The sequence below is a fragment of the Astyanax mexicanus genome, chromosome 24 (genome assembly GCF_023375975.1).
Source record: "Astyanax mexicanus isolate ESR-SI-001 chromosome 24, AstMex3_surface, whole genome shotgun sequence".
In the NCBI taxonomy this organism is placed as follows: domain Eukaryota; kingdom Metazoa; phylum Chordata; class Actinopteri; order Characiformes; family Acestrorhamphidae; genus Astyanax; species Astyanax mexicanus.
In genome coordinates this window covers 1,169,041-1,194,415 of record NC_064431.1, presented here as the reverse complement: position 1 = coordinate 1,194,415, position 25,375 = coordinate 1,169,041, and the positions used below count along the sequence as shown (strand labels likewise).

Sequence of the window (25,375 nt, the reverse complement as noted above, 5' to 3'; positions counted from 1 at the left end):
CGGCTGTAAGTGGCAACAACTTAGCAGCCACCATGGACACCACAGCAACCGCAAAAAAAAAGTTAAACGAGCTCTGGATGTTAATCTACACAGATTTCTCTCATGAAAACTGTGTATCTGGGTGAGTAAGGAGCTTCCGTTTAATTACAGTAAGCTTAGATTTCCAGATTTACACTAAGGCTGGGTGCAGCAGAATTAGCATTAGCATGCTGTACACTGAGGAACCGTGAGTGTTCCGGTAACCCAGGGTGATATTAGCTAGCGGTTCATCCCATGTAGCTTGTTTTAACATGGTAAACTCACACGCTACAGTTCGAGATACTCACCTCTGAACGGTGAAAGAGCGCTGTGGTTAGTGGCTAATGCTAATACTGCATTAGCAGTACACTGTACTTCAGCGGAGTGGCTTAACTGCTTCTTAATACCTGACTGGTAGAATTCATACATAAGGAGCAATGACAATATCGGGGAAAATAAAAGGATTTTAATGACTCTGGGTTTAAAATAGAATAAGCAAAAAGCTCCTGAAGGTAAAATGTGTAGTTGTACCAACACATCTGTCCATAATGCGTACTAAAATAGAGCCAAATATTACAAAAACCATTTTAAAGCATTTCTATTGGTCTATTCATCATGAAATGTTAACTCAATATAAAGAAGAACTTTCAGAATTAAGACAAATTAAGTGAAAAAGGCTAAAAAACAATATACAAGGTTCAAACCTACACGTCTACATGTGTTATACAGAGCAGAACTGTTCACGACTCTACTCTTCCTGTCTATAAATGCAATCAAATCCTCAGAGCAATGTTCCAAAACCTGTCAGAAAGCCTTTCCTGAACACTAGAGACAGTTACTCCAGCAAAAGCAGAATACAGATATTTTAAGCTTTATTAAATCTCACCTCTCTGGTGGTCTGGGTGTGGCTTTGCTGCATGACCCATTTGGCCGCTGCCTGTGGTGATCGAGGCGTGCACTCCAGAAACGTAGAGTTACTCTCCACTGCATAAACCGTCTTCAGCTCCACGTCCTCAAAGCCTGCAGATAATTACACAGCCAGAAATATTATTATTATGATTATTATCATGGCGGGGGTGCAGATTTCGGGACTACTATGGTGCTGAATTCAGCACCCCCGCCAGGAAAAGCACCACCTCTCGGGAGAGGCTGCAGGTGACGTTTCTTTTCCCTTATTTCTTACATGTCCACGTAGCTTAGAACAGTATCTTGGGTATTTCCATTTTCTAAGTAAAGATAAAGCCGAGAAGAGGGTGCTTTTCCTGGTGGGGGTGCTGATTTCAGCAAAACACAGGCTTTAGACACGAGGTCAGTGATGAGAGCAATAAATCACAACAATGAATAACAATATACTTCAATAAAAATGGCTTCTGGGTAATGTTTTGTTCTGCTAACAGACTGGGAGGGTTGTTTGGGTTATCTACGGTTTATATTACAAAAATCTCTATAAAACATCTTTTTAACATTTTTAATAAAAGGAGACCATCATAAGAAGTGCTCTCAGTAGAAAAAAAGAAAAACACAGGACCAAACTCTACTGAGTTTTTTTAGTATACAACAGAATTGACATGGCAATATATAATAATAATAATAATAATAATAATAATAATAATAATCAAATCTGTTGTCATATTTTTTTAAATATAAATATTAGGTGATTACTGATCATTTTTTGTCATATATGTATATAATTCAGACATTTCACACATTTTTTTCTAATAACAGTAAGTGTAATGTGGAGTAACATGTTTAAGTTGTAAAGTCAACTTTAGTTGGATTTAACTAATAATAAATAGAAAAACAAACAAAAAAAGTATTAATTTTTTTGTGATTAACTGTAATTTTGCAAATGTTGTTCTAAGTCACTATAGTGGGGGTTTTGCTTCATTTTATCAAATATATATCTAATATCAAACCCACTCCTACACCTTTGAGTAGTAATATTAGTACTATAACCAGGGCTTTTGCTTAGATCTGTGATGCACCGTCAGAATCACACCACTAGAGGGCGCTGTGTGTAGTGTGTGGTGAGTGTGTGCTGCCTATAGGAAGTGAATCACACGCGTGAAAACAGAAAACAGACAGTGTTAGATTTATTACCTTCTCCCAGATCCTGACACTGGCTCCAGGGATCCCCGTACCTCACATCCTGTCTCCGGGCACGCCTGCACAGCGGAAAACACGCAACCACGCAGCGTCAGACAGCTCACACACACACAATGCTGTTTTTCTAGCATTGATGTTGTAGAAACAATACGCATTATGAGTCTCCGGAACATAAAAAGGAGATGAAAAGAATCCGTGTAGCATTCGTTCATTTGATATTCAATTGAGAATCAAAATTGGAAAATAAAAAAAAGAAAGAAATTCATTATTTCGTTTTTCCTTTTTTGAATATAATACCAAAAAACTAAAATAATGACTTGTATTTTCTGGTTTTTTATTTTATTTGATGATCCAAACAAAAATGGGACATTAAAAAAACGGATCAGAAGCCGAACTTGATTTAGAATTTTCACCATCATTTTATTCGTTATCATTTTATTATACCGTTCCACATTAAATCCTGAGGTACTGAGGTAAAACACAGACAGTTATCCTTTATCAGTAATGGGTGTATTAAGACGACACAGAGCATTTTCTTTCAGTCTGAAGAAACTGATGGAAGATCTCGGCCCGAGTTCGGCTGGGGTATGGGCTCGGGCTCTACTTCGCAGGGTTTATGCTGCATTTTTTCTCGGGTTTTGCGAAAAAATATAACATAAATACAGAATATTCCGGTCACGAATAAAGGAAATAAACCTTTTACTGATGAAGGATGACTGTCCGTGTGTCTGCGTTTTACTGCAGTAACTGCATTTAAGGTGGAACGGTAATCCGAAAAAAAGACACTGGTGAAAAATATAAATCAATTCTACTTCTCATCCTTTTTTTTCGCATTTTTGTTTGGATCATCAAATAAAATAAAAACCCAGAAAATACAAGATGTTATTTGTTTTTTGCTATTATATTCAAAGATAATGATTTTTATTCTCAGTTGAATATCAAATAAATGAATGCTTCGCGGATTGAAAAGGCAGACACTTAGACAGTTGTGCCACCTGGAGGCCTGAGAGTTTATTATAAAAGCAGATTTTTCCAGAGGTGTATATAGACGTGTTATAGCATGCAACCTGTTCAGAATAACAATGTACCCCCAGTAATTGAAAGAATATTGTATTGTATTGACCTGAGTAGAGCTGAGTGGTAACTACAGTGCTGTTGGCATCACTACTACAGCATTAGCATCACTACACTACTCCATTAGCATCGCCACTGCACAGTTAGTAATGAAACCAGGTATATTTTTGAGCATGCATTCTGTATTCTAGAAACTACGAGCAACATTTCGCCCAAATACTAAATAAAAAAAATGTAATTAAAGCATTTATTTGCAGAAAATGGGAAATGTTATACTCCCTTGTGTGTCAGTTGAAATAATTGTGCTTTGCATCTCATTTTAGTATGTTAGAAACTGGAAAAACATGTAAGAGCTCTGGCAAAGAGCATGCACCATGTTGCTTCACTGTGTTTTATTGGGATATTTGAGTTCATTACGCTTTACTTAAGTTAATTGTAACCATGATGTGCACCGCCTGGAGCATCAAACTCACATAAAACAAAGCCCCAAACACACACAAGCTGTTTATGTGCCGCTGACTTGTTGCACCGCAGAGAATGCGCGGATGTGACGCAAGATAAAGAGATTTGTCTAAGTTTGCCTAAGGCTAACTTACTGCACACTAAACACACACCTTAGAAAAGCGTTTAAAAGGTAAGATAATGAATGAACAGTGTAGGTAATATAAAACACAGTGTACAATAATAAAACAGTAAAACTACTGCCCTGCGTCTATAAAGAGGCAGAAAAGCGCTGTACCTCTTGTTACTGGGGAAGTAGCTGCTGCAGGTGGAGCCGTTCCAGGCGCAGTAAGGGTCTCGGGCCAGGCAGCAGTCAGCACAGGCCTTCCCATACAGCTCACAGCGCTGCAGCGGCAGCTGAGCCACCTCCCCGTCACTGCTCACAAACAGCACTTGCTATAAAACAAACAAACAAACAAACAAAGGCAAAAATCAAATCAAGTTTTAACTGTGCAGAAAATTTTAAATCATACTTAAAATGATGTTCAAATATGTTTAAAACAGTTTAAATAGCTAAAAATGATCAGTTTCTCTGATTTTAACAACTGTAAGGTATACAGCTCTGGAATAAACCTGGTTTTTAATCACAGTTTTTTTTTTCATGCATTTTGGCATCTTTTTCTCCTCCTCCACCAGTCTTACACACTGCTTTTGTATTACTTTTGTATTATGCTGCTTCACCCCTGGTGCAAAAATTAATTTAACAGTTCAGCTTGAAGGTTTGATCTTCCTCTTAATTATTATATTCCAGAGGTTTTCAATTTGGTAAAAACTGAAAAGAAACTCATCGTTTTTAAGTGCTCTCTTATTTTTTAGCATTTATCTGCAGAAAATGAGAAACGGTCAAAATAGCATCAATAACCTTAATAATGCGAAGAAAACAAGTTAATTTTCATCCAGTGTCAAATCTGTACTTAATGGAACTATGGATTTAGAAAATCTAGCAAAAACAAAAGCAACCATTTAACAATAATTACCCCCAAAAAGAGGCATCGTGTGTAACATTTTGACAGTTATACATATACATATATATAGCGTTAAAGCTGTTATAATGTTTGTAGAATACTTTTATCCGACAAGCAAGAGTTTGCAGAATCGCAGAATCACGTTCCTAATACAGCAGCAAAATTACGGCCAAATCTCAAATAAAAAATAAAGTTTTAAGAGTTAAAAAATCAATATTTGGTGGAATAACCCTGGTGGTTTTTAATCCCATTTTACTTCATGTATCTTGGCATCATGTTCTCCTCCACCAGTCTTACACACTGCTTTTGGATAACTTTATGCTGCTTTACTCCTGATGCAAAAATTTAAGCAGTTCAGTTTGGTGGTTTGATGGTTTGTGATCATCCATCTTCCTCTTGATTATATTTTAGAGGTTTTTTATTTGGTAAGATCAAAGAAACTCATAATTTTTTAGCTGCTCTCTTATAGATAGATGTGAAGTGTTTAAATCTTCGTACCCGTTTGGTGGACAGCTCCATGCTGACTATGGGGCTCTGTGGATGAAAGAAGAAAACAGAGTGTCAGCACTCATTAAACCGGCCACATAAATCAGTTCTGAGATCAGGCAGTAGGTGAGGGGGGACACGCACCGCTGATACCGAACAAGAGCAGCTCATCTCAGCCTCTCGTACGAGTTCCAGGCTTCTCACGGCTCATCGCTTCATTTCTCCTCTAGAACACGGGTGGCAAATGGTCCTTGACTCCTAAAACAACTCTCTCTTTTACAAATAGCTTTGGGCGGGGAGCGGCTGATAGGCTACTATCATATGTCTCCAGCTCTGGGGGCAGGAACGCCGGGGGCCCGGGGCACGGGGACAGGGGGACGTGAAGATGCTGAACAGCAGGGACCTGCTGATTCATCCTTTATATTAGTAATCACAGGACTTAATACAACACTGAGATACTGCAAAAAGAAGAAGCAGCAGCACGGTGTCTGATTATCATGTCTACTTGTCTTGTGTTTGTCAGTGACTTATTGGTCTTTGGGTCCTATTTTAATGATTGATGGGCAAGTCGTCAACCAAGGCACCATGCAGCTTGATTTAGGGCGTGTGTGTCAGTGTGTCTTTGCTATCATAACAGCAGGAAAAGTACACCTCGAGCAGCTCGAAACACAGCACAGAAGGCATGTACTAATTCTCTTAATTAATCATGGGTGTGGTTTATTTTGGATGTGAAACGTGAAATAAACCAATCAGATTGTCTCTTGCTCATCATTCCCTTTAAAGAGAAACTTTGGCGGATTGCTATTTTAACGGCGCAGAGCTTCTGCACTTCTCAGCAGAGGAAACTGAGCTGCTGGTTGACGCTGTGAAGGAGCTCCAGCAGCTCATTTACGGGAACAGCAATGTTATTTTTATTTACTATTCTGTTTATTGTTGATGTAAAAGTTGGGTTTGAGCACTGCACACCTGTGTAGCTAAGATAGGTATGGTTGTCAGATTATTGACTGTTGTCAGGGTTTAAATCAGTCAGTAGTGCACCTGTGTTTTCTGCTGCCAAGATAAACAAGCAAAACTCCAGAAATGAGCTGCAAAGCTTATATTATGTTAAGCAAACTTTAAACCAAAATATTTAACTAATATATACATTTCTAAGTAGAGCTAAAACAACAACCAGCTTCTTTCAAATCTTCCTACACATTGTAGACCCAGCTTCCAAATGTGGTTATACTGGTGTTACGTATTAAAACAGTGTCCCATGTGATTCTTGATCTACCATCTAACAACAATTATCCTCTGGAAATCTCACCCCTGATCTTCTGAAAAGCCTGTAAACCTGCAGGTCATCTCCTCCACTAGACATCACAGTGGCGTCTCCTATTAACCCAGATCATTTGTCACCACTTACTCGCCCTTATCCGCTCTCAGGGGAGAGCTGACACCTCGCTCGTTGTCTAAAAGCCTGAGTGGATGATCTCCACTCTTCACTGAGTAAATAAAGGTGCTGGTTTTCTTGTTGCCCACCGGCCGCCCCCTCGCTCCCGCTCTCTGGGCTTTGTCAGTCGTGTGAAGAGCTCTTTCTCTCGGGGAAAACTGGGCTCTGCTATAGAATCGGCAGTGAGGAGAAGCCCTGTGGCCGGGGATCGGATGGCCGGACAGCAGATGGTGTGAAGATACTGGAGGAAAACTGTCAGGTTGTGAGAAAGTAGAGCCATATTGAGTTACCTGAAACACACTGAGCTCCTCCAGTACGACTTCCTCGATTTCCAAGTTCTCCTTGGGGATGGACACCACCTTTAGCACCCTTCCATCATCTAAAGACAGATACAGGTATCAGTTAACAACACAAAAACCATACCATAAAGCACGTCCTCAATCTATCACACATCAATAAGAGGAAGATGGATGATCACAAGCCATCAAACCAAACTGAACTGCTTGAATGATTTTTTTGCACCAGGAGTAAAGCAGCATAAAGTTATCCAAAAGCAGTGTGTAAGACTGGTGGAGGAGAACATGATGCCAAGATGCATGAAAAAAAAACTGTGATTAAAAACCATCAGGGTTATTCCACCAAATATTGATTTCTGAACTTTAAAACTTTATGAATATGAACTTGTTTTTTTCTTTGCATTATTTGAGGTCTGAAAGCTCTGCATCTTTTTTGTTAATTTTCTGTAAATAAATGCTCTTAATGACAATATTTTTTACATTTGGAATTAGGAAGAAATGTTGTTTGTAGTTTTTAGAATAAAACTACAATGTTCATTTTACTCCAACATAAACCTATAAATCTACAAAATCAGAGAAACTTATTCAGAAACATAAGTGCTCTCTCATTGAAAAGTTACTTTATTTCAGTAAATCAGTTAAAAAATGTAAAACTCATATATTATATAGATGTATTAAACACAGAGTTTTTAATATTTTATTTTAAGCGTTTATTTATTTTATTGTTGATGGTTGATTATAAAGCTTACAGCCAATGGAAGCCCCCCAAAAAATCAGTGTCTCAGAAAATTTGAATATTATATTATATAAGACCAATTGGTACTTTTTTTTTTGGCAGTGTGGGCAGTGTGCCAAGTTCTGCTGGAAAATGAAATCCACATCTCCATAAAAGTTGTTATCAGCAGAGGGAAGCTGTAAGATATGAAGTGCTGTAAGATTTTGTGGAAAAACAAAACTGCACTGACTTTAGACTTGATAATAAAACACAGTGGATCAACACCAGCAGATGACAGACATGACTCTCCAAACAAACCATCACTGATTGGTGGAAACTTCACACTAGACCTCGAGCAGCTTGGACTGTGGAATTTTATAATAAAACTGATTTCAGAAGTAATAATAGGTAATGGCATCCAAATACCTCCTAATACTTTTGTCCATAGAGTATACATAATACTCTACGCTTAAATAAGGATCAGTAGCTCCTGACTGCTGAATGGCCACCAGCTGTTACACTCCTCCAGGTTGAGTTCAGTGTGTAGGAATGGTGTGTGCACACAGAGACTGGGTGTATTTGCTCGTGGAGTCTACAATATTTACCCTAAATAATTCACTTACACTCACTTACAGCTGTGTTCACAGACCTCTGCATGAACGAGTCTCTGAGGAGCAAAGATGAGCAGATTATCTCCAGTTTGTAGCAAATATGTGAGAGAATTATTGAAATGTTCCAAAATAATAATGTTTATTTTATTTTATTTTATTTTATTATATATTTTTCCCTATATATTGCATAATATTGTCACAACGTGATGCCAATCCAATGCTACAGACGGCACTGCATGAAGGCAATGGTGGAAGAAAAACAGTTGCTGGTTTGAATCCCAGTCATGCAGCTTGCCATCATCTGCCGGAGCCCTGACTAACTGTGCTCTCTCTCTGGGTGGGTACAGTACAGTAGATGGCGCTCTTTTGCTCTTTCCCCTCATAATTCCCAGGGTGATGTGGATCAGCACCAGGCTGCGTCTGTGAGCTGATATATTGGCACCTAGTCCCTGCTATTTTGGTTCGGACCAAGTCCAGAAGACTTGTCAAACATGGTGCAGGTGTAACACTCTTCCGCTCATCAGTTCTTGATGCCAGTGTTTCTAAACGTACCTGTACCCAGGTGCAGAACATCATACTGTCCGTCTTCAGCCTCCACTCTGTCCACCACCAGCTTCTTCAGCCTGTAGGATGTGTTGATGTGGGTGAACACTGGACGGCGGTAGATTGGGATCACTGGTTCCCACATGAGCTGGTGTCCTCTCATAAAGCTCACCACGTCGTCGGGAAAGTCTCGCGTGGACTTGTGCAGCGGATCGTACGTCTCACTGGGACACTAGAAGAACACAGGGGTGGAATTAGTGGTACATTTATGTTTTTTTACTGGAAAGATGGAAAAATGTGTTTGATTTTATAATCAAGAGGAAGATGGATGATCACAAGCCATCAAACCAAACTGAACTGCTTGAATTTTTGAACCAGGAGTAAAGCAGCATAAAGTTATCCAAAAGCAGTGTGTAAGACTGGTGGAGGAGAACAAATATCCACCAAATATTGATTTCTGAATATGAACTTGTTTTCTTTGCATTATTTGAGGTCTGAAAGTTCTGCATCTTTTTTGTTATTTCAGTCATTTCTCATTTTCTGTAAATAAATGCTCTAAATGAGAATATTTTTATTTGGAATTTGGGAGAAATGTTGTCTGTAGTTTATAGAATAAAACAACAATGTTCATTTTACTCAAACATAAACCTATAAATAGCAAAATCAGAGAAACTGATTCAGAAACTGTATATACTTATTTATTATGGTCCGATTATGCTCAAACCTGGTAGATGAACAGGCAAAGGGAATACAAGAATATGAGCCAAAGCATCTTCAACTTCAACCCATTTAACTACATATAAAATACCCCTGTCATACTGCACCCCCATAAAACTCACATTAGGTATCATGCTGTTCCATAAACTACTGGGAAACGCAGCAGAATGTCAACCTGAGGGCAAGAATTTACTAAAGTACGCCACCTTGATAGACCTCATGCAATTTACAACTCCTGCTCGGTGCCAAGATTTTAATCACAGCAATCTAAAGACTAAAAAACTAAAACGGAGGCCCATAATCAAGCCCTGGAACGCGTCAGCATCACCAATATCAGGGAAATAACTTTAAATTAGCCTCATTTCCGTTTCAGAAACCCGGTTATTACACCATATGTACAGTGAGTCTAAGCAGAGCCCCGAATCTCTGCATTTAAAGGCTTTAATTGCAGCTTCAGACAAATGAATGATGTTGACCCCAAGAATTAATCAAGCAAATCCAAAGGAACATCGCCCTCGCCAAGATTTCCCTCCTCAGGGATCTGAGCGCTAACAGCACACGCCTCCGTCACTTCAGCAGCGGGACCCCGAGAGAACCGCGGGACACGGCCCAGGTGAGGAGTGACGGACAGCAGGAATCTGACAGCTGCCCAACATATGTTAGACCACCAGGGTCATATGCGTTGAATGGGTACGCAGTACCACCAGCAGAGAAAATATATTTCTCATTTTAACACTCGCTCAGGCTGATTGACTTGACTGATGTTAGGGCTGGCATTATTCCTGATTAAACTGCTTAATAAAAAAAAAGAACTAAAAAAAAAATAATAATAAAATATGGTACCTCCTTGTTTCTACACCCACTATAATTTTTTAACTGTTCCTCTGCATGTTCTTCAATACTCAGGACTCCACATGATAGACCCACACAGAGCGGGTATTATTATTATATTATTATAGGGTGGTGGGTCAGATACAGCAGTACTGCTGGAGTTTTTAAACATCTCAGTGTCACTGCTGGACTGCTAAGAATAGTATATTATATATATATGTATGAAAAAAAGAGACGCTTTCTCTCTCCTTCTCCCTGTCTCTCTCTCTCTTTCTCTCCTTTACTCCCTCCCTCTCTCTCTGTCTCTCTCTCTTTTTGTCTTTTTCTCTCTCTCTCCCTCTGTCTCTCCCTCTTTCTCTCTTTATGTGTCTCTCTCTCTCTCTATCTCTGTCTCTCCCTCTTTCTCTCTTTATGTGTCTCTTTCTCGCTCGCTCTCTCCCTCTTTCTCTCTTTCTGTGTCTCTCACTCTCTCACACTCTTTCTCTCTTTCTGTGTCTCACTCTCTCCCTCTTTCTCTCTTTCTGCTTCTCTCTTTCTCTCCCTCAGTGTTTATTAACCTTTTACTAACCTTCATTGTTTCCAAATAGCGTTCCTTTCTTATTAGCTCGCACTAATGGTATTTTTTTTATTTACAGTTTTATAAATACGTAACCAAAATTACATATAGTCTTTCACATATTGTGTATTTTGTGTTTGACTTTAAAAAGCTGATTATTCAATTAATATTAAAAAATAGATTATGGCAGATTATTAAATTACTGATATAATTAACCAACACGTCAGCGCTAATTACGTTATCAGACGTTATAGTTGAATATATTCTGTGTTTTATTGCTCTGCTGGAAGTGATTGGGTATGAATAGATGAATAGAAAGCTCTTATCACCAATTAGCCTCCTGCTGCTAACGCTAAACCCTCCTCCTCACACTGAATCTCTCAGAGCTGAACACTCACAGTTCCAGGCCGCGGGTACGGGATCTTCTCTTTGTACTCCACCCAGCGGTAGTCGGGGCCCTCTTTGTGAGCGAAGGGCCCGTTGAAGGCGGCTCGGATGGAGGCCATGGAGTAGACGCAGACGGCGGAGCCTCTGAAGACGGAGCTTTAGAAACAGAAGAAGAGGAAGAGAGGAAGTCAGTGTTCGGCTGCTGTGGGTTAGAATAACACCGCTGCTTTAGCGCGTTCACCCCTGACCCTGCGGAACGGCCTCTAGACCCCCCCCTCTCTCCTCAACCGGGATGGATTGTTCTGGACGTGTCAGGAGGAGGAAAAACACTGTGTGACCTGTGGGACTGTTGTGTTTGAGGGCGTATGATTTACGCTGAATTTAGGTGGCCTGACAAAAAGAGTTAAACAAATTAAACAATAAATACAGTTAAATACAGGTTTATTTAAAGCAATTATTTCTAAATACACTGAAAAAAATGATGCGTAAAACTTACCTAAAAAAAGTTTCGCAACTTTCTGCTTTTGCTTTTTTAAGTAAATTTTATTTCAGATAAGTTTAAGTAACTTCAACTCGGTTTTTAAGACTTAAATGTTACACAGAGTAAATAAGTGAACTGAACTTCAGTCAATCCTTTCTTTTAGTAAACTTTACTTCATTTATTTTTACTGAATCAATCCTTTCTTTCAGTAAACTAGGATTGGATTGGATTGCATGATCTGATCGGATTTCAGAATGCTTCTTTCACTTTTGAACAACCCGTTTTCCAGATTTGATCCAATCCGGACAACTAGCCACAGGTGTTCTTTCTTACCTGGACGTTGAGAAGACTCCATAAATGACTGGATTCTGTGGATCTTTGGTCTCCAGAAGAAAGATGTCCTCTAAAAACACGAAATATAATATATTTTACAGTGTTTACAGCAATCAATAAGCCCTGCAGGTCATGCTGAGGGTTTAAATAATGTATATTTAAGAACAGAGAGATGTGTGAGTGTGTGTGTGTGTGTGTGTTTGGGTCTGTACCCAGCTCATCGAAGTGTGTGTCCATGCCTCCGGGTCCCGGAACCGAACACACCAGCCTGGCCTTCAGGAAGGTGCTCCAGCGGTTAATCAGACTCCTCTTCCCACCGATATCATTCTGATAAACAGATCAATAGCATCAGCAGACGGCTCACATGATTGATTATGAGAACAGGGCCATACTTTTCTTTTTTTTTGGGCACATTCATATCTGATCTGAAACATAATGATCAGTCTGGGTATTAAAATCCCTACTTAACCCTCCTACTGTCCTCAGATTTATAACACTCTTTATTCTCTGGATCAATATGATCCCAGCAATTCAAACCTCTAGAAAATTATTGTAAAAAAAACTATTTAAATAAACATGTTTGCAAAGTTTATTTGCCAGTTATTTTATATTTATTTAATACATTATCAGCGGTTCTGGCATTATTATAATGTTTTATTAGTATTATATAAGTTGAATAAGTGTTGTGTTGTTAGCTCAGGGTCTAAAGTAAAGGGACATTTAGAGAAAGATTATAAATCTGAATGTCATAGTGACCTCAACTTTATTATCACACAAATGTGCGTAAAATATTGATATTTCTTATGTTTTATGCAAATAAACCAGCCTTAATAAAGCAGACATTGAAATTGAATAATTCGAAATAATTAAACTTTTATTTTTTTATGTGTTGTCTTCATAAAATTAAGAAATGACAACCATTTTTTTAGAGACTTTAAAAATTAAATGGGGTCAAATTGACCCCAAAGATAATAGGAGGGTTAATCAGCTCTGACGCTTTTATTTTCTCCCCAGGAGCCATTTTTATTTTGTCTGAAGCCAGAGAGCTGTGGACTGGAGTAAACTAAAGAACTACAACTTCAGTTAACTAGTAAAAAGAATGTATTACATGCCATCCATGTGTTGAGACAGTGTAATTTGTGTGTTTTAACTCAATAATTACATTTCAGGAATTATAATATATGTTATGTATCATAAATCATTTCAGTAATATTGTATAAATGAAGTAATTGTAATTAGGTAATATTGTATGCAGAAATGAAATAAAGTTTACTAAAAGTCTTGAAACTGAGCTGAAGTTACTTAAATTTATCTGAAATTAAATTTACTTTAAATTTGCAAAAAGTTGCGAAACTTTCTTAAAGTAAATTTTACTCATCATTTTTGTCTCCTCATCAGCAACAGAGCCATTATTTAAAAGGGTGGAGAATGTAAAATGTTATCAGTGGAGGTTTAATAAAGGCTGATGATCACATGGCTCTACTCCCAAAACATAAACGCATCAGGATCAAATGCTGTAGTAAATTTATGGCAGCAGGGGGGCGGAGGGGGCTGCTGACAGTTTCACTTGAAACCATTTCAAAGCGCCGGCTTAACTCCTAAAAACATGATGATAATAATTCTCTATCCTGGATTTCTGCTGCCAAAACAAGAGCCGTACTCACTGCTCACTGGAGCATCTTCACTACAGTTATCTCTGCTTTACAGCAGAAACACCACGGTAAGAAACTAAGAACCTGGAGGCTTATGGAGTGTTCATGAGATAAATTAGACACATTTATTACATTATTTACTACAAACGTTGTCTAAAACTAAGCTCAAACAATGACACTAAAACACTAAACTAAATTAGCCACTTAACACTTAAACTTAATAAAGAATAAAAATTCTCTCTGGCAATTCTAACTTTCATAAGTTGTTTTTTTGTGCAGCAACACCATATCAACCACTAAGCAACATTATGCCAACAACTTGGGATACCACAGCATCCACCTTGCCACACTGTAACATCCCTCTGGCATTCATTTTACAACACCATAGCAACCACCTAGGGTAACATAGCAACCAGCTAGCAAAACTTTTGCAACACCATAGCAACCATTAGTTACACCAGAGAAATGCACTCCAGCTGGTCAACACTGCACTTTTCTTTTATAACTGTTCACTAGTAGGAGTGAGAATTTAATAACTAAACAGATATCCTGCTCTTAAGGGTTTTATTCATGTGTATGCAATAGTTCTAACAATATATTAACAATATATAACAATATATTCAGCACTTCAGTTTCTGAATCAGTTTCTCTGATTTTGCTATTTATAGGTTTATGTTTGAGTAAAATGAACATTGTTGTTTTATTCTATAAACTACAGACAACATTTCTCCCAAAATACAAATAAAAATATTCTCATTTAGAGCATTTATTTACAGAAAATGAGAAAAAAAAGAGTTGTCAGACCTCAAATAATGCAAAGAAAACAAGTTCATATTTATAGAGTTTTAAGAGTTCAGAAATAATCAATATTTGGTGGAATAACCCTGATAGTTTTTAATCACAGTTTTTTTCATGCATCTTGGCATCATGTTCTCCTCCACCAGTCTTACACACTGCTTTTGGATAACTTTATGCTGCTTTACTCCTGGTGCAAAAATGAATTCAAGCAGTTCAGTTTGGTGGTTTGATGGTTTGTGATCATCCATCTTCCTCTTGATTATATTCCAGAGGTTTTATCTCTTACTGTTTTTCTGAGCTGTATAACCCTTAATATAAAAGCTATGATCTCGGTACGACTATAACCTTCTAACACACACCTTATTCATGTATAATTATATAAATAACACTACTAATATGATGTAATTGATATTACACAGCCCGGTATTCACCTCATAAATGCATAACAGTCACATTCATTCAGACTGAGAGTTTCATGGACTGGTTTAGTTTTTTCTCAGGCCAATTCCTCTCCAGCCAATCAGCTCACCTTGCAGACTCTGGCCACTCGACTATAGACGCGCTTGTCCTGCTGGTTGGACTCCACCGCTGTTTCCTTAAAGAAGAAGTAGACCTTGTCGTCGTCCAGGCTGTGCGTATCCGGGATGAAGTAGGAACCCACGAAATCCGGCTCTGAGGAGGAAAAGAAATCAGGGAGGGAAGGTCTGAAGCTGTGGTTGTAATAACATGTGCATAATAACATGTGCATAATAACATGTGCATAATAGCATGTGTATAATAACATGTGTATAATAACATGTGTATAATAACACATGCATAATAACATGTGCATAATAACATGTGCATAATAACATGTGTATAATAACATGTGCATAATAACATGTGCATAGTAACATGTGCATAATAACATGTGCATAATAACATGTGCATAGTAACATGTGCATAATAACATGTGCATAATAACATGTGCATAATAACATGTGCATAATAACATGTGTATAATAACATGTGTATAATAACATGTGCATAATAACATGTGCATAGTAACATGTGCATAATAACATGTGCATAATAACATGTGCATAGTAACATGTGCATAATAACATGTGCATAATAACATGTGCATAATAACATGTGCATAATAACATGTGTATAATAACATGTGCATAATAACATGTGTATAATAACATGTGCATAATAACATGTGCATAATAACATGTGCATAATAACATGTGCATAATAACATGTGCATAGTAACATGTGCATAATAACATGTGCATAATAACATGTGCATAATAACATGTGCATAATAACATGTGTATAATAACATGTGTATAATAACATGTGCATAATAACATGTGCATAGTAACATGTGCATAATAACATGTGCATAATAACATGTGCATAGTAACATGTGCATAATAACATGTGCATAATAACATGTGTATAATAACATGTGTATAATAACATGTGTATAATAACATGTGCATAATAACATGTGCATAATAACATGTGTATAATAATAACATGAGTATAACAACGGGTTTATAATAGCGTATATAATAACATGATTAAAATAACATGATTATAATAACACGTGTACAACAATGTGTATAATAATAACATGTGTATAATAACGTGTATACTAACATGATTATAATAACGTGGACAATAACATGAGCATAAAAACATAACTTTTAAGCTGTTTTTGAGTAATGCAGTAGAAGAATCCTATTTGTTGTGAAGTAACTGAATGTAAATTTAATTTACATCTATATTACAAGATTTTAAGTGTAAGTTTGTTTAGAAACCCCTAAAATAATCTAAAGCAGTAAAGCAGAAGATATCACTCATAAAATATCACACAGTCACATGATCATTATCAGCCAATCATGAATGGGCATGTTTTCATTTAGATTTAGTTTAAGTTCAGTTCAACTTATCAACTTATTTAACTTATTCAACTTATCTTATTTCTTGGTTTTTATATTTTAAGGCCCCTTTGCTAAGTATTGCCAACTTTCCGTAGCAGAGTTCTTATTGTTTTTCTTTTTTTGTTGGATCCTACAGAATGGCATTACGTTATTAAAGTTGTAATATTATAAGAATAAAGTCGTAATATTACAATAAAAAAGACGTACAAAATGGCATTACGAGATTAAAGTTGTAATATTACATGATTAAGTCATATTATTATGAGATTATAAAAGCACATGGAATGGAATTCCGATATTAAAGCTTTAATATTATGAGAATAAAGTTGTAATATTACGAGGTGAAATCTGAAAGGTCTTACCATTAAGCCAGTAGTCATGATACGCCTCAGTCCGGATGTAGTGCTGACTGCTGGTGTGAACAGAGGTGCGGAATATGGCCGCATTGTTTCCCATGAAGTCCACTGACGTCCCTGCATACAGTTCCCCATCTAGAACACAGAGAAATATATGAGAAACTTACAGAGAGAAACTTTTTATATAAATGTGTGATTAAACCATATTAAACCAGCCTTTAAACACCTTTAATCAAACTAAATCATGTTTAGTTTAAAGCCGCTTTCGTATTCGATTCTAAAATCTGGTTTATTTCAGACCCCTGAGCCCCTCTTCGTTATATTACGGGTGATGAAATGATGAAAACAGGAGTCTGTGGTGCCGACAGCAGTTTTTAATTGTGAAGCATATGGTTTATGTACTGTGGTCCTCAGGGGGGGATAGATTTGGTTGGCTGAGATGGGCAGAGCACTGGACGGCTGGTTGGGTGGCTGTGAAATAGAAGAGCTGGGGAGGCGCTGGGTGAAGGTGTCAGTGTGAGGAACTTCCCACACCAACTACAGCTGCACACAAGCCTCACAGCTCCATTCACCAATTACATCATCACGTGTGGAAGAGATGTAATAAAGAGAAGAAAATCATGTGTTTCTCCCTCTCAGTCCGTTTAACGCTAACAGATTTAATAAATGTAATAATATTACAAAGAAAGAGAAGTATGGAATGACATTGCGATATTGAAGTGTATGGAATATCATTAGGATATTAAAGTTGTAATATTACAAGAATAAAGTTGTAAGGAATGACAATCGAGAATAAAGTCATAAGATTACAAAATGAAAGTTGTAAAATTAAGAGAAAAAGACATACAGAATGGAATTACGATATTAAAGTTGTAAAATTACAAGATTAAAGATGTACAAAATGGCGTTACGATAGTAAAGTTGAAATATTATGAGATTAAAGTCATATTATTACGAAATTAAGAGCAAATCAAATGGAATTTTGAGATTAAAAGATTAAAAATTATGAGATTAAAATCGTAATATTACGAGGTTGAAGACGTACAGAATGGCATTACGATGTTTAAGTTGTAAAATGACAAGATTAAAGTTGTATTATTACGAGAGTAAAATGTAGGGAATGGAATTACAACAATAAAGTTGTAATATTATGAGACTGAAGGCGTAAAATTTGGAGATTAAAAACCTATGGAATGGAATTACAATGTTAAAGTTGTAATTTTATGATAATAAAGTTGAATATCATGAGACTAAAGACGTACAGAATGGCAATATGAGATTAAATTCATAATAAATTCATAGAAAAGCAGCAACTATTGTTCAGCACCTCCAGGAACTCCTTCCTTCAGGACTCTCCCTCATGAAAACCCTGACACCAAGAGTGTTCAGATCTGCCCTCAAAGATAAATGGAGGCATCTCTAAAGAAAATAGAAAATAGCAGAAAACAGATTCTGGATTTTAGACTCTTCACTCCTGAGCTCTTACCGGTGAGTTGAGCGGTGAAGGACTCGTGGGGACTGAAGGGACATTTTCCTCGGCCGGACTCGACGGTGTGGGTCAGCAGAGTAAATGCAGGTTCCTAAGAGACAGAGACAGTCATGTCCCCTTTATACAACACCAGTTGTTACATACAATGATTTTACTGTGAGCTTAACCTCTGAGTCAACACGTCTCAATAGCTCCCTGTGTTCATATTGACAAAGTAACGCGCTTAAGCCTAAGATCCTGATGTCCTGTTGTCCTGTTGTCCTGTTAGGCGACACCTGTGGGTCTATCATATGCTCTAAAAGGCAGGATGACATGAGCCTGACAGCGGATATAAAAAAAACAAGATAAAAGAGAGAGAGCGAGGCGGGGGACAGTGTTAATGGTCTATTTTACATGATGAAAATGAGCCAAAAACTAAATATAATTTAATACTTGAAAATGAAAACGAAGGCAACATGATTATTTTTCATTATTTCTTACGAGTCAGCATAGCTTAGAACAGTATCTTGGGTATTTTCATTTTCTAAGTAAAGTTAAAGCCAAGAAGACGGTGTGTGCGGTGCTTTTCCTGGCGGGGGCCCCTCAATCTGAGCCCCACAAGGCTGATTTACCAAGCAGCTCCTCCTCTCCGGCTTACTGAATAAACATCATTTATAGGATTAGTTTAGCTGCGCTACCATTGAAAACTAAACTCTAAATATGTGCCATGCATCTCGTCATCTCGTCGATATTTAGAAAGGTAAGCTTGTACAGATTTCTGGAGGCAGGTAATGCATGTAACACAGCTCTGTTAGCTAGTTAGCTAGGTTTGCTAAATTTAGTTAGTGTCTCTGGTTTAGAGTAAGTGATCTTTAATGTGTAAATCATGATTAGCTAAGGTGTTTTGGTTATTCATACAGCTTTCACTGCATTTTACATTTTATTAAACTAATAGGTAATACACGTTAACCATGTTAGTACACTTGACTATATATCAATATATATCAATATAATCAATATTTAGTGTAATGGTGTTCCATACCTTTAACAGGTAATGGTTCAATTAGGATAAATCACTTGAAAAAAAACATTTTCATACTTTTTTTCATTTTCATTTTAATGTTTTTAACTACTTTATTACTTTTGAAAGACCAACATTTAAAACTGTAGTTTTACATAAGATTAAAACCTAACATTGCAATTTTGTTTTAGTTTTTGTTTTAGTTTTTGCAGGGGGTGGTTGTTGCAAATATGTGAGATGAACGATTTTCATATTATATGTTGATTAATTACAGTAATTAAGGCAAGCAGAAGACGTTTCATACTGAAAAAAAATACTTTTAACTATTAAATGCAACAAAACTTAACAGGCTATTCTTTTAAAAGACATTAGCAGTAAATTATCTCAAAATAACAACATAAATTAAAAATAGAAAAACTGTAACTAAAACACATAAAAGTAAATCAAAATCCTCTGTGAAAATTAAAACTGGCTCTCTCACCTCGACGCTGTGGCCCAGGTAAATGTAGGTGCACTGAGGGTGGTAGGCTCCGGTTCCGCACACGTACACGTGGGTTTTGTTGAACGGCTGCAGGAGCCTCACGAAATTGGCACAGTCGGTCTGAGGAGGAAAAACCATGAAGAGGAAGGATTTAAAAACATGCTGGATACAGAAATCTGCACAGTTTAGAGTTTTAAATCACATCATAATACTGTCTTTGATGTTTCTGTGTTGTAATGTAGACACACTTTGAGTTAAAACCAAAAAAAAAAGGAGAAAGGTCACTCACTCTCCTCCCTGCAGAGTTATTAAATATATATATATATATATGTATAGATATATATATATACATATATATATAAATATATCCCGCTGAGGACTCATAAATAAACCTGCGCTGAGTATCACTTGCCTGTATCTCAGAGTGGGAGAATGCCTCGGCTATATAAGGAAGTTGGCACTGAAAATATTGAGATAAAAAACATGTTCTTCGCGTCTCTTTGACCTCCTCAGCGTTTAGAAGTTTTAAAGACTCACCGACAGATTCTTCCCTGCGTGCCGGCAGCGCTCAGTGTGTTCCTTTCCAGCTGGCCAGTGGATCTAAAAACCAAGGACAGGGATTTTACAAAATCTGAATTTTTTATTCCCACAGACTATTTATGTTACTCAACATGCATAAGAAACATAATACTTAAATACTTGTAAAAATGTACAATTTTTTTTTTTAGGTATATATTGCAAAAATCATAATACCGTATTTTCCATGCTATAAGGTGCGCCTAAAACCCTTTAATTTTTCCTTATAATCTGGTGCTCATTATGTATGAATTCTATCAGTCAGGTATTAAACAGCAGTAAAGCCACTCCACTGAAGTACAGTTATAAGAGTTGTACAGGAGTTTCAGCAAAGTTTCTCCAGCACCAAGACTGAAGCAGGACTGTAGCCTGCTGCTAACCACGGTTAGCACTGCTGGAACAGCATTAGCATTAGCATTAGCTGCTAACCACAGGACTGTAGTTTGCACTTTCTTCCCTTGTTGAAACAAGCTACCGCTAGCTTGGGGACCCTTTGTGGGTTATATAAAGAGAATAGATAATGTATAACTTTAGACAGGTTGTGAGATGTGGGTTCACAATTTTTTTTTCTTTCTTATTTTCTAAGGAGAGCTGTTCATTTATGTATGTGTATGTATGTATTTATATATGTAGGTGTATATAGGTATGTATATGTATGTATGTATTTATGTATATGTATATAAATCTATAAAAAAACAAACATGGGGTTACAGTTGTGTGTATGATCACAAGCCATCAAACCAAGCTGAACTGCTTGAACTTTTGCACCAGGAGTGAGTAGCCGCATAAAGTTATCCAAAAAAAGCAGTGTGTAAGACTGGTGGAGGAGAACATGCATGAGAACTGTAGCAACTGTTTTAGAGTTAACCTTTTTACTTCTACATATAAGCATAGACAACAATACATATTGAGGGGCAATTTGAGCAATTTATAGGCGAGCCGTCAATCGTGCACCGTGTAGCTTGAATTAGGGCATGGCAGTGTGTTTTTGCTATCGTAAAGGCGGGAAAAGTACACCTTGTGCAGCTCAAAATGCGCAAAAGGCACGTACTAATTATTTTAGTTAAAGATGGGTGTGTTTTAAGCAATAAACCAATGGTTGAAGTTATATTGTAGTCTACACAGAACTGTTTATCAGTTTTTCCTCCACTCAGCTTTCACTTATAGTGATGATGGAGAAATGAACACTGCTATGCTTTCATTCCTTTTAAAAAAAAGCAGCTAATCTGACCCGAGACTGGTCTGGCATTGGCACTGGTTTCCACCCTGAAACCTATCATTAGCCAACTGCCTTTCAGCTTCAATTCAGCGTCAGTCGCCCTCTAGAATAATTACCTACCATTAAAATAAATTATATTATATTAATTTATGAACCCACTTCAGTTTGAGTCTTCATAACTGTTAAAGTTCATAAGTGCAGTTCATTTAGCTTCATATAATACACGCCACACAAATGATGGACGTTCTGAAAAGCAAATTGCTGCCAGGTACTGACCTGGAGAACTGCGGCCAATTAGAAGGAGACTGTATTTCGTATATGGTGACAGAAGGTCACACATGGTCCTCACTAGCAATAGCATGCTTTACGTTATTACACTCACCATCACGCTGCAGTTACAGTTATGCTCATTTATTACAATCATACAAACCCTTTCGCTTTCAGTTGACGTCATAACGGTTATGATGGATTGGGAGGCATTTGGCACTATATATAATAGAAAAATAATAATAAAAAAAAATTAAAAAGAGCCATAACCCCTTTTACTAAACTATTACCCGTGCCTTAATATCTTAATATCAACAATATTACACTGTAAATATTTAATCTGCTGTCATTACAAAGACTATTCATCTCCACCAGACCATGCAGCGTATAGTATAGCATGGTACAGTGTATATACTGATATACAGAGTGTACCGTAGTGAAATGTAGTGGACCTTCACCGGCACGAGATAGCAATTAACGTCTGACAGTGGACTGTTAACTGTTGTCAGGGTTCAAATCAGTCAGCGGAGCACCTGTGTTTTCTGTTGCTAAGATTCGCCAGAAATTTTGTTTAAGTTTAGATGGTGGTTTAGGTGGTGGTTTAGGTGGTGGTTTAGGTGGTGGTTTAGGTGGTGGTGGGGTGTTCTAACCTTGCGCATGGGCTGGGTAAGGCTCTCAGCCTGGAGCATGTACACATGATCTCTTCCTCCAACCAGGAGCCAGCCTCGATCTTCATCCAGCAGCAGCGTCTGATATCCACCGCTGGAGCCGCCGTGCCAGAACACTGCCGAACTGTTCCTCGATCGCATTTCTGAGAAGAAAAATAATTGGAAAAATGAACAATTCTTAGTGAATATCATTCCATAGATGTTTTTAATCTCATATAAATAGCTTAATCTTCAAGTTTGAAGCCAAAGTCATGTATGCACGCTCACGCTTATATCTTCATCATTCATTTCCCAGATTTTAAAGAAAATGAATTCAATAATTCACATAAAAGGTTTTATATTAATGGTTAATAAACCCACACCTCACCTGATTTTTACTGTTCTTACTCTATGCGTACACAGTATTTACTCAGTAATTACTCAGAAACAACAGGGAGCTGTGGGCTGTATTATGTAGTGTACAGTGTTTTACTGTTCTTGCTCTGTAAGTACACAGTATTTACCCTCTAAAACACGGGCTGTATTATAAAACTTAACCATCAAATAATGCATAAAACTAAAAGTTTAAAAATTAGGGTGTTTCTCTTAGATGCAAAATAACAGTTTGGTAGAAAAGTTGGTAACATTTATTTATTTTCATGCACTTTTTGTTATATTTAGGCCTCTGATTTGTACTGTATCTTTATTACAGCGCTGTGCTGCTCCATATAAAGCCACTGTTTTGTCTCAGGAATTTTTTGGGCCTTCACTGAGTTTTTCTGAAATCCCTCAGGCCCACACTCACGCTTATATCTTCATCATTCATTTCCCAGATTTTTGGCCCTGTTTCCAGACTGGAGCTCGACCCTGGATTTTTTTTATTCTGACCCTTTATGGGTATTTGAGAAAACACAAAACTGCAGATAGAACTCAGATAGAACACAGATAGAGTTCTGGCCCGGTTCAGCTCGTGTCCGTCAGTCTCCCGGCTGTTCGGGTCAAGAAAAGTGTGTCTTTAGTTTGAGGGACGTGTAAAATAAACACGTCAATCAGAAATCATAACACCACCTTTTAGCAGCACTTTCACACATCAGCTCACGAGGAGCGCACTGTGTGGAAGCGGTTACACAGACCCGCGCGGGTTACACAAACAGAACACACGCGAACACTCACACACACGTGCAAACACGAACACACACACACACACACTTCTTTGTAGCTGAACCGTGTCTCGCTGCGTCCTCCACCCCCGGGGAGAGGGAGTTTAACTAGGCAGAAAATGACCTCGGCCAATCACTGCCAATTAACCCCGGACACCCCGCCCCCGTCAGCTTCCCTGCTCCCAGAGGAGCCGGCTTCTGATAGGCCTCTGAGTCCACATGTCCTCCACGTCCAGCGAGAGACGTATCCGCAGAGATGGAGACTCTCTGAGCAGTCTGTGATCACGCACTGACACAGTGCTGTCACTAAAATCACTTCTGCTATTGTTACAAACAACATAACAGATGTTATACCAGCACAACAGATTAGGGGTGGGACGATATATTTCATGTTATTTCCGTGATTACGATACTCTTGGCAATATGACAAAACACTGAATAAAAAAAATATTTCAAGAATTTACTACTGCAATTAAATGAAAATTTAATTGTATTATTATCATATCATACGATATGATACGGTATGAGAAGTCAGTGATCCAGAATGTGATGATACTACTAATAATAATGCACTCCAAATATCTCCATATTATATTCAGGATTAAAGTAAAATAAATGATACCGAACAGATATAATCTCTGTTGTCTCTAGTAAATATATAATGGGAAATAATGAGAACAGTGTGAATTTTTCTTTTGATAAAAACAGTAAAAAAGTAGAACCCTGATCAGATAATTGAGGTGGGTGATAATAATATTACGTACAATAAAAGACGAAACTAAAAATGAGATGAAAGCTAAAATGAGATAAAATGAGACAGGAAAGTGCAAGATGAGACACTACAGAACTAAACAGAATGACATAAGACCAGATAGGACAAGACAAGACAAGAAAGGACTAAACAAGACGAGGCGAGATGAGAAGACGAGATTACGACACAGAACTAAACAAGATAAGACAGGATAAGACAAGATGAGACAAAAAAAGCAAGATTAAACAAGCTTGGACGAAACAGAATGAGGCGAAATGAGACAAGAAAGACTAAACAAGACAAGATAAGACAGGCTATAACGAGGCAAGACAAAAAGGACAAGAGGGCGAGACAAAATGAGACAGGAGACGATGAGACAAGATCATACGGGATAAGATAAAATAAGATGAGACAATATGAGGATTACTCTGGAAAATAACAAGATGACGAGACAGGATGAGATGAAATGAGACCGGATAAGACAAGACAAGAAAGGACTAAACAGAATGAGACGAGATGAAAAGACGAGATGACACATGACTAGACAAGATGAGATAAGACCAGATAGGACAAGTTGAGACAAAAAGGACAAGAGGACGAGACAAAATGAGACAAGACCTTACAAGACAAAAGAAAATTCACTGGATAGGCTGAAGAGACTGGCTGTTTTTTAGTGTGAACAGTTTTTTAAAAAACACTTTTTACAGATACATATGTAGTTTTTGCATAAATGTAATTATTTCATAACTCTATGTATTATAAACAGTAATTAGCACTGGATTCCCTTTTTATAAAACAGTAGCTTTCTTTTTTACACCTCGGTCCATTCTTTCTTTCTTTCTTTCTTTCTTTCTTTCTTTTCTGTTGTTAGAGAATACCCCCCCTCTTTCTCTTCACAGCTTGGTTTCTTTGAAAGCAGCAGGACGTGTCAGCAGGTCTGGGGGGGTTTGGGTTCTTGCTGATTGAGATTAATTGAGTGGGTGAGGAGCAGAG

The 25,375-nt window shown here is 37.5% G+C and overlaps 1 protein-coding gene across 2 annotated transcripts in view; it reads right to left on the bottom strand.

Moving 5' to 3' along the window:
• si:dkey-49n23.1 (semaphorin-3D) overlaps positions 1-25,375 on the bottom strand; it is a 70,654-nt gene that overhangs the window by 3,665 nt on the left and 41,614 nt on the right. For both annotated transcript variants that reach the window (XM_022682199.2, XM_022682200.2), the window contains exons 3-17: positions 22,475-22,635; positions 20,300-20,362; positions 19,763-19,882; positions 18,279-18,372; positions 16,799-16,927; positions 15,032-15,174; positions 12,265-12,379; positions 12,053-12,122; positions 11,250-11,394; positions 8,757-8,979; positions 6,873-6,961; positions 5,163-5,198; positions 3,938-4,095; positions 2,119-2,183; positions 905-1,038 (exon numbers count right to left, since the gene is read on the bottom strand). In XM_022682199.2, the coding sequence (XP_022537920.1) occupies positions 905-1,038; positions 2,119-2,183; positions 3,938-4,095; positions 5,163-5,198; positions 6,873-6,961; positions 8,757-8,979; positions 11,250-11,394; positions 12,053-12,122; positions 12,265-12,379; positions 15,032-15,174; positions 16,799-16,927; positions 18,279-18,372; positions 19,763-19,882; positions 20,300-20,362; positions 22,475-22,635 (1,745 nt within the window). The remainder of the gene's footprint in view (positions 1-904; positions 1,039-2,118; positions 2,184-3,937; positions 4,096-5,162; positions 5,199-6,872; positions 6,962-8,756; positions 8,980-11,249; positions 11,395-12,052; positions 12,123-12,264; positions 12,380-15,031; positions 15,175-16,798; positions 16,928-18,278; positions 18,373-19,762; positions 19,883-20,299; positions 20,363-22,474; positions 22,636-25,375) is intronic.